General features: G+C 37.7%; 1 protein-coding gene across 1 annotated transcript; it reads right to left on the reverse strand.

The window, feature by feature from the left end:
- Positions 1-5,290: 5,290 nt before the first annotated feature.
- On the reverse strand, positions 5,291-6,948 carry LOC141483516 (uncharacterized). The gene is made up of 2 exons (XM_074178192.1): positions 6,467-6,948; positions 5,291-6,408 (listed from the first exon to the last, which is right to left on the reverse strand). Exons 1-2 carry the CDS (start codon positions 6,521-6,523, stop codon positions 5,545-5,547), a joined length of 921 nt encoding a protein of 306 aa, XP_074034293.1. The 5' UTR covers positions 6,524-6,948; the 3' UTR covers positions 5,291-5,544.
- Between the last annotated feature and the right edge of the window lie 3,903 nt (positions 6,949-10,851).

Below are 10,851 nucleotides of genomic sequence, written 5' to 3' on the forward strand. Positions count from 1 at the left end.
TGATGTCGTCGTCGTCATAATCATCTGAATCAGATGATATACTAATCACATCATCCGCATTGTTATCGTCAACAGCATCTATATCGTCCTGAATACCTTGTTCCACTCGTTCTGCGAAATCATCAGGAAGATCATAGATTCGCTGCAGAAATTGGGCGAAGGTTGTACTCAAATGATCAGACGTTGAATCTATTTCATGTACTTGGATGGGTCCTGTACTCGACATTGTGGAAGAATGATATAGAACTGGGATTGTTGCTATATTTATATTGGAAGAAATGAAACGGAGGGGGTGAAGTGTAAATGTAGAACAGTGTTTGAGGTTCGAAAACATCATGAATGAAACTCTGAGCGATTATTAGGAGAAATTCTTAGTGATTATTATGAAAAAAAAACTAATAAGAGGGAGAGGAAGGGAGAGGAAGGGAGGAAGACACTGCCCCGGCTCGCAGTGCCTCGTGTGCACCAACCAAAAAGTGTGTACTCCGTGGAAGGAAGGGATGGACGAGTAGATGATTATATGTCATCATCGGAATTGAGGACATCATCATCGATCAGGATTGGGGATGGCGGAGGACTATCCTCGATGAGGATAGGGGATGGTGGAGGACGTCTAACGTCAAGCTCGTCATCAGCATCGTCGCCAGAGTCGTCGTCGTCATCATCGTCATCGCTGCTCATTGGGACAATGTCATCATAATAAGGGTCCCACCATCCGTCAGGATCCGGATATTCCGAATCGTCCAAGTGTCCTTCGTCACTGCCAGTGACATGTTGAACTTGCATCCTGATGTCGTGATCCTGGTATTCATATGGCAGACTGTGTGGTTCCGTGGTGGAAGAGACTAGCGGTACCTGGCTGTTATCCCAGTAATTGAAGTTGTACCTGGTCCGGGCAGCTATAGGGTTCGGAGGTTGAATCGGGTTCCATCTCGATGTTAGCTGATCAACTGAATGTTTGATCAGATGATTCCTACTTTTATACTTTTGAGAGGGAGTGGGAGAGGAGTGGGACATTGAGTAGGGGTAAATTGCAGTGTGACATAAGACATATTCAATGAGTAGGGGTAAATTGCAAAGTGACATAAGACATATTCAATGAAAGAGATACTTGAATGGATAAAATACAAATGAAATATACTTGTCGATTTCACTATGAAACATGTCTATTTTTTATTTTTTAAATTTTCTTCACATGAAATTATTTACAAGTGATTAGAGAACACAAAAATTGATGTGAGGTATTTGTCTAGAAGAACTTGGAATTGAAATTAAAAAAAATAATAATAATAAGAGGAGGTGAAGAAAAATGCTCCAACCATCGCATTGTTCAATGTGTACCAAACCAAAACAATGTACACCCTTTATTTCACTTTTTTTTTATTTTATTTTTTTTGTTCCTAAAATTACAAATATAAACTTAAAACTACCATAATTAAATATTCCTAACTAACTAAAACTAATCTTATATTTACACTTTATCTACAAAAAAGGTGTCCATAATTGTCACTAATTTTTTGTACAGCTCTATCGAAGAGGTCTCTGCTTTACACCTTTCCTGCAGAGATGCATAATTCCGATGTATTTCGGCCATTTCTTTTTGGAGTTCCCTAAGTCGGTTATCCATTTCAGCCATTTGCCGGTTCATGGTAACCAACGCGGCCTCGCTAGATCGGGAAGCTCGTTCTGCTTCCTTACATCTCTGCAGAAAAACACTCAACTTTTCACTAACCTCTCCGATAGGTTGTGGCACCAACACCTCAGGATCCGCCGGTGTCGCTGGCAGCGGTGGTAGTCGCGTCACCAACGGAGACAATATCACCAACTCCGGAGAAGGAATCCTCGGAGTTTCCACTGCTGCTGCTGGTGGTGGTGGTGTGGAGGCCCTCTTACTAGAGGTCGACCAACTACCTGCATAAGGATTAGTCCTATTGCAAGTAGCTCGGTACTTAGAAATAGGACCAACCTTCGCTGCAGGTCGTTGGCAAACCTTCTTCACAGGCCTGACTTCCTCCTAGCTAGCAGGGCTAGCAGATCTGCACCTAACTCGCGAACGCGAAGTGGTTGCCTGGTCACCCGGCACCGCTCCCGAAGATGCTGCCTCCTCCTGGTCAGCGGACACCGGCAGAATAGACGCCACAGCATTATTCACCTCCTGTGTATTGGTTGCCATTCTGAAAAAGAAGAAATAATACAAAGTTAGTTGATTTAAAAAATAACATTCTTAATTTACTTACTCAAATATCAAGTTGGTCGTTGGAAGGTACTGCCTTGTTGTGGAGTGGACTGCTCTCGATGAGATGACTTCTCGAACTGAATGTTGTGGAGTGCTCTCCGGAGGGTATCGACTTCGATGCGTGAGTGGTGGGAAAATGGTGGGAGCGCACATGCGCGTTGAGGGTAGGGGTGTACATGCGCAAATGTTGGGAGTCGGGGGGGGGCGGGGCTTCGGGGAGGGGAGGGGCAGGGGCTTCGGAAAGGGGACGGGGCTTCGAGAAGGGGCAAAAAACGCGCCCCGGATGCAAGTGATGAATGTTGAGCGCTAAAATTCGGCCGCTCCGCGGCCGAGCGACCGCTCGACCGCGGAGCGCCACTTACATCCGTCACTTACATCCGGGCCGGATGCAAGTGGCGGATGTTGAGCGCCCCAGGCCGCGAAGCGGCCTGCTGAGCGATCGCTTCGCGATCGCCTATTAACCTAACGTAAGTATGCAGCTAACCTAACGTAACTGTTAACCTAACCTAACGAGGGAATACTAACCTAACACCTAACCTAACGTAACTATGCAGCTAACCTAACGTAACTATTAACCTAACCTAACGAGGGAATACATTCACCATGTTGGTTCCATTAATACATCATCAGTTGGTTTTGGTTTTGGTTGTATTATTCTATGATTTGGATTAATGTTCAGTCCTGGATATCCCAGTCCACCTGATGATGATGGCCTGACTTTATAGTTTCTCTCCAAAACTTCTTTATGGTTTTTCTCCAATACTTCAACTCTCTGTTTCAGTACATCATACTTTTTCATTGTAGTCCCTGTTATGTTTGACATAGCATCAAATTTTTTATTTGTAGACGCTGTTATGTCAGACATTTTTATGTCTACATCACTTGTAAGTTTGTCAAATTTACGAGTGAAAGTTATCCGAGCCTCTGCAATTTTATCGTCAAATGCTTGCCGGGCGTCCCGAGCAATATTGCCTATTGTGGATTGTATTGCAGCTTGTAGGGCTAGAAGTATAACCTCCTTTGTTCCGTTAATTTCCCCCTCAAGATATGATACAGTTACACAATCACTCTTGTCAATTGGTTCGCTTATATTTTTCAATATTTTTCTTTGCATGTCATAATGACCATCTTTTGTTAATTTAAAACCAATCCCGGGAGGACCTCGAATGACATTACCACCCAATTTTCTTTTTCTACCAAACTTATCGATTGTTTTAGACATTGTGCACTCTACGATGATTCTTTTCAAACTGATATTTCTTTCATTTACATTATGCTATACTTTACAGTAATTGGTTAGGAAAATAGAAATGAAACAAATAATATTTTTATCATTTTTTATTCATCTAAGTAACTTGGTAAAAGTGATACATATACAATACATAATACAATAATCACAAATAATCACAAATAAGAATGTTCCGGTTTGAAGGAATAAGCAATAATACTTCGAATTATAATTCAATTATTCATCTCTACAGTCAACAAATTGATTAGTTGGTCTAAGGCGCTCTCTTGAGAAAAAGAATGAACGATTTCAGACACCCAACGAATATTATCATTAGGATCATTTCGATAAAATTCTATATCGCTATGACCCCATGGAAGAGTTCGAGTGGTATTCGGAATGATGAATCTCTTGTCGTCATGATACGATAAAGCGACTTTATTTTTCAATTCAGTGTAAATATCATGCAATACGCTTCTGAACGAGTTCATCTTCCTGAATATCATACCTCCCTCTTCAATGATTTTTTCATAGTCTTCACATGTCAATTCATTCTTTATAACAGATCGTTTCACACCTTTGGCCTTCTTCAGTTCACCATCAACAGATTTCACGTAATACGCTTTAGCACCTGTACCGTAAAAGCTGATTATTGGATCATTTGGGAATTCATCTTTGAAATTACCCAGAACTGACTTTGTCACTGGAATATTGAATTGGTTTCCTATTTTATAATTAGATGTATCGAACTTATTTATATTATTTTTGATAAATTCATAGAAATTGTCTGTATTTACTTTGAGAATAAGGGAGTCGGTATCAGTGTAGAGTAAGGACGCATCTTCTCCAAACTGTTGTTTGATACATCCATAGAAAAAATCATACATAACTGTTTTAGATAATTCTAGAATGGAAAATCCTAAATATAGTGGTTTATCATAATGAACTTTTACTCTAGCCAATTGAATGGCAACAAAATTTTCTGCAAAAATAGAGCATTTTTTAAAATTTGGTCGCGATATGAGACAACTAGCACTATAGTTCTTTTTATATTTTCCCAATGTGTAATGAGTCTAACATCAATTCTATTGTCTACATTGACTTATTCCACCACGAATACCTTTTTGAAAGAAGTGAACCATATCAATATCAGTTAGTAATTCCAATTCAATATTAGTATATTTCAACATGGCATCCCACGATAATCCGGGTGCAGTGAAGTATTGTGCCGGATCCAATTTATATTTATCAACAGATATATTTCTAAAGTTTTCAAAAATGTCACATAATAGTAACACATCTGACTTTAAATATAAATCAGAGTATTCACCAAATCCTGACATTCGAATAAATTCCAAACAAGTTGAGCTCTCCCATAATCATTATCTGATATATGTTCACAATTGAGTTTATCATAAAATTGATTTTTGGTTGGAAGTCTTGGATGATTCAGTTTTTCGATGTCATCAACAAAACTATAGGGAAATACACCTTTCTTTCTCATCAAATTGAAATTTTCAATTTGTGGGAAATGTTTGCGCATCTCGATACACTGATCAGATGTTAAATTTGCACCTAAATTCTCCAAAGAACTAGGCATGAATCTGAAACTATCAATGAATCTCATTTTCAAATAATTCTTCTTCACCCTACCATCTTTATCCGTATAGGAGTGTGTAAAGAGATGTTTTGTGAAAGATATATATTTCTCATTAGTTTGTGGGATGACATCCACTTTATCTTTGTTTTTATACAATTCCTTTATGAATAAATGACAATCATATCCACTGAGATTGTGAAAAATTATAGGAATGAAATTTGGCAATTTAAAATTCAAATTACAAGATGAATGAGCAGCAGGGGACCTTTTTTTTCCTGTGAGGTGACAATGATCCCTCACTTTGACTTCGCCATCATTAAATTGTTTGGAACAAATGCCACAATTTGTGGCAGAAGCAAACTGTTCCTCTTCCTCAGGAGTTTGTACATCCATAGGAATAGGAAACCTGAGATAATTTTCATAAATATTTTTCAAATCATCTTCGATTTTGCTAATGAATTTCTGGGCTGCATCCACACCCTAATACGAAACAAATTTTGATAAATCATCATTGTATGAACATTTAATCAAATAAGCAAATGAATAAGGCTCATGTTTGAATGTCTTGATCGAATACGAGTATTCAGGATTTGGTTTAGTGGTTTGAATCGGCTTCAGTACTGATTCAAAATCGGCATACACTACAAATGGTACCTTCATTTGTTTCTCAAAGTTTTCAAAAGTTAGTATATTTTCAGGTACCGTTTTCCCATATTTATTGACTTTGAAATTGGTTGATGGTGTTGTAGTACTCAAGTGATTACAATCATTTATCTTATGACGTAATAGTAATTGTTCATTAGAAAAATATAATAAACAGCCATCACAAAAATATTTCTTATGTTCATGAGCCGATAATTGGCTTGAAACTAATCTTGAAAGATCTTTGATCCAACAATAATGATTATTACCGAAATCATCTGTGATAAGTAACAAATTGACATGTCTTCTAAGTCTTCTCTGAGAGTAACGTAATGGTCCAATTATTTCATACATTATTTTACCCTTCTCGAATTTACTTTCTAAACCGTACACATTAACTGAAATATCATTCTTGTCTTCAAATTTCACAATATCTTTCAACTTTACCGGAAAATTCATACCTGTTACATCTATGACTGTACTGAAATGTGGATACGATGAAACTTCTGATGTTCTATCGATTGCAGGATGTAGTGCTGAAGTGATAGCCCATGCAAAACAATGCTGATCTTCATTACGGACATTAACCACGGCCTTCCTACGCTCGATACATTCAGGCAGCTTCACATATGAACATCCACTGAGCGGGCTGTATTTATTAATGTTCAACTCCAGAAACATGATTTTTTTCACAAGTCCAACCTTAAATACAAAACAATATTACTAATCCATCCAATTAAAACTTGGTAGAAATGTTTACCTGAATCACGTTCCTGGAATTCTGTAGTTTGAGCGAAAATCCCATTTCGAAATCCATCAAATAAGGAATTCAAATCAGTAGATTGATCAACTGTTCTATTCTGTGAATTAAATGATTTGGTTTCCTTCAGGTCTTGTGTTTGTAGAATATAACTCCCAAATACTTCCATATTCACTTTGATGATTTTGTGAACCCTGATGGCCGATTCCAATAATTCTATAACTTTCATTAAAGAATAACATGTAATCGGTGGAAACAATGGAACTCTGCACCCTGTATATCGCAATCCGACGTTTGAAGGCGCTCTTTATAATTTGAACACCATCACTGAATTGAACACATGTATTATTCTTATGTTGTAGAGTTCTATTGTGAGAATTCACTTGAGTCAATGGAATCATCACATTACAACAATTACATGTGTACATAGGTGCTGCAGCGTCATCTAATCTCACTCGTTTCACTGATGGACCTCCTTGGCAACTCTGGACTGATGACGACGAAGGTTGTCACTACGGGTAAAAGATTTACCACATTCACAAGAATACATTTTCTATGATATGTTCTCAATAACTCACTCGATGGAAACTGACATAACCAACACTCGCCCGCTTCTTAAATACCATAATCCACGTCGCCTGCGCATCACCGTAGAGAGTGAGGGTAGGTAAGGACACATCGATGCATCCACTAGAGATGCCTGACGTCACAGCCAAGCCCATCTCCCAATTTGATGCGATAACAGTTGCCGGCACGAGCAAGCAGTGGTCGTTGTGCTCTCGGAGAGGGCAGACGTTTGCACAGTCCTCGCCCGCCTGCGTGTCACCATCAATAGCGAGGGTAGGGTGATGCGTTACGTCACATCATTCACTGCTTCGAGAGCGATACGAACAAGCAATTGTCGTTGCGCTCTCGGAGAGGACAGACTTTAGCACAGTCCTCACCGCCTGCGTGTCACCATTGATGGCGAGTCTGAGGCGTTACATCACATCCTTCACTACATCGAGGGAGGTGAGAGCAGACCGATGAATACGCATTACTCTGCCACACGTCGTGGAGTGAACATGTCGCTCTCTAGCCGTTGAACGGTTATTGCTGTGACGTCACTCCACTACTAACTTGGTGCCCTCACACCGATGGAGCATTCATTACTTGGAGGATCTTCGAAGTATGCAGACGTATGTTTGTACATAGACAAACAAGCACATGATGAAACCCTGTACCGTGCATTCTCTTACACACACACACATACACACACAAAATCTCATATGAAAAAAAAAAATCTGAACGATCCATGCACCAGACACTTCAAGGTCACAACGCCTTGACTTCACTGCACAACAAAAAAAAAGCAAATAACACGTCATATTGGTGGGGGGAGGATTAGAACCGGGAAAAAATTTCTGAACGATCCATACACCACACCCTTCAAGGTCACATCACCTTGACTTCACCAAACAACAACCAATAAAAAAGCAATTAATACGTCATAGTGGTGGGGGGAGGCTTAAAACCGGCTCAAATCTCCTACTATCGAACCCTTTTCTATACCTACCCGAAGATAAATCACAATCTTTATCGATAACAAAAAAATCAAATTTTTTTTTCCAACACGAAGATGCCACATCTTTAAAATGTTGAAAGTTCATGTCAATATTTGCATGATCATCATAGATATGCTTCAAATTAGTGATGTTTTGTGGAAATATTATTAACAAATTAGCATTGTCGCGAATGAGTTGTTTCGGTATAGCAGAATATGTTTGACAAATATAAAAACAATCTGTATGTTGATGTCGTCCGAAACAAAAATAATCTTTAATGATATTTTGATCGCAAGATGCTACTCATCAATAGATCAAAGAGTTAGTTTCAATGTTATCTGCAGAAGGTACATCTTCACTATTACTATATTCATAATATCCAATTTCATCGAGTGGTTGAAGCAAAGCGCGTAAATACTGATACTTGGGTTGATTCAATGATTTTGAGTATAGATGAATATTCTCAAATTTCAATCTATTAGGATGTTCTATTAGTGACAACATAACATTCGTTTTACCGCTGCCACTACTACCTACGATCAATCCACGCTTAGAATCACCACCAAAAAGTTTACCGTGTTTTCCTGTATTTTGTACAACATTGAAATCATAATTGTTGATGGGTAAAGAAATGTTTTGTTTTCGTTACTTCATTGCGACTGAAGGTATATAAAGGTTTGAGTCGATTTTATATATATATAGCAGATTAGAATGGTGAAATCCAAAAAAGCAACAAGAGCTCGTAACGTACACACAGGAAGAGGTTTTGTTAACTCATTAATAGATAAACTACCTTTTGAACTACATCTACCAAAATACAACTATTGTGGACGTAAGTGAATGAATTTTTTTAGAGCTCATAAATGTTTTTTCTCTTAATTTTTAGCGGGCACTAAATTACAACAACGATTAGAACGTGGGGAATCTGGTATTCATTCTTTGGATACCGCATGCAAAGAGCACGACATTGCATATTCCAAAAGTAAAATTCTTAGTGATAGACATCGAGCTGACGAAATATTGGAAAACAAAGCTTGGGAAAGAGTTAAAGCGAAAGACGCAATACTTGGAGAAAAAGCAGCTGCTTGGTTCATAACAACTGCAATGAAGGCTAAACGTAAACTTGGTACGGGATTGAAGAAGAAAAAATCAACCACGGTGCAAAAAAAACGAGTTATTCGTGCTTCCAAAAAAGGAGGATTCCTATCGTTTTTACTTCCATTATTAGGTGCTCTTGGGGCAGTGGCAGGTGGTGGTGCGGGTATTGCAAAAGCAGTAAATGATGCTAAAACTAATCGTGAACAATTAGCTGAACAAAAAAGACATAACCTAGCTCTCGAACAACGAAAATCAGGAAAAGGATATTATCTAAGACCGTACAAAGGATATGGTTTACGAAAGAAAAAATCAAAAAAGGATTTTCAACAACAACAATTATACTGGAAAAAAACGAGAAAATAAAATTACCCCGACGTATAATGTCTGATAGGGATCTAATCACGTATTCAAAAATATTGAAAATTCCTCATTTCAGAGGTGTATTCATGCGTGATTCATTACCAACGAGAATTGCATCAAATGAATCTGGTATAGTGAATCTTGATGTACAACGGGGGCCCGGTACCCACTGGACAGCATATTCAAAACGTAATAATAATGTCATCTATTTTGATAGTTATGGTAATTTACCACCTCCAATTGAATTGGTGGAATATTTTAGAAGCAATGGTGATGTTATTATTGAATACAATTATGATTCAATACAAAAATTCAATTCTTATCAGTGCGGACAATATTGTCTTGAATTTTTATATAATCAATATAACTAATAAATATTACTTCATTTGTTTTTGAAACCTCAGGCATGTCATATACGTTAACACTTCAGTGGAGATTCATCAATTTTAAGTGATACTTTCAACCCACCATTATATCTGAACGAAAATGTTGAATATGAAATTGGATTGGTTAATTTTGATACATTCAATAATATACCAAATGTTAATGAAACAAACAATTTATTGGTATGGGGTGTCAATGATGAATTCAAATTCGAAATTCCCATAGGGTCTTATGAAATTGAAGAGATTATAAAAATTATAAAAGATGAAATGTTTAGAATAGGAGGAGGAGGAGAAAAGGAAGGTGAAGGGACCATCATACATATAACTACAGACCCGAAAAGATTCACAGTTCCAATTAAATGCACTGATTGGATCAATTTCAGTATTGACCGTTCTATTGGAAATCTCTTGGGATTCGAAAAAAACTAACCCAACAAACAATACACCTCACTGAATAAAGTCAATATTTTGGCTGTTAATACAATTTGTATAGATTGTAACATTGCAGTAGGATCATTTTTACATGGAGAACCTGTTCATCTGATTCATCAATTCTTTCCACAAGTTCCAAATGGGTATAAAATAGTAGAGCAACCTTTAACAATACTCTATTATCCTGTGAGCATCAAAACCATAAACAATATAACCGTGAGGGTGCTGGATCAAGATAGTAATTTGGTGAATTTTCGTGGTGAAACAATAACTCTTCGTTTACATCTCAGAAAAATTGAATAGATATGGTATTACAATTCCAACGATTACACCCATACAGAAACTATAAAAGACAACAGCGTCATTCAAAGAAGCCAGATGGTTTTTCAATGCCAAAGAAAACGTTATTAACACCCGAAAATCGTCAATTTTTAAATTCTCTCGGCTTTTACGTTCTAGTGTAATGGATTTATTGAATGTAACAGGTGAACCTTTCAGTGATACAACCATTGAAGATGATCAATTTCACACTTATCAACCATATAATTCTGGAGCTCTCAACTAT

This window comes from Leptinotarsa decemlineata, unplaced genomic scaffold (assembly GCF_025532065.1).
Source record: "Leptinotarsa decemlineata unplaced genomic scaffold, Ldec_3_MD MMD2_tig00003700_RagTag_RagTag, whole genome shotgun sequence".
Classification (NCBI taxonomy): domain Eukaryota; kingdom Metazoa; phylum Arthropoda; class Insecta; order Coleoptera; family Chrysomelidae; genus Leptinotarsa; species Leptinotarsa decemlineata.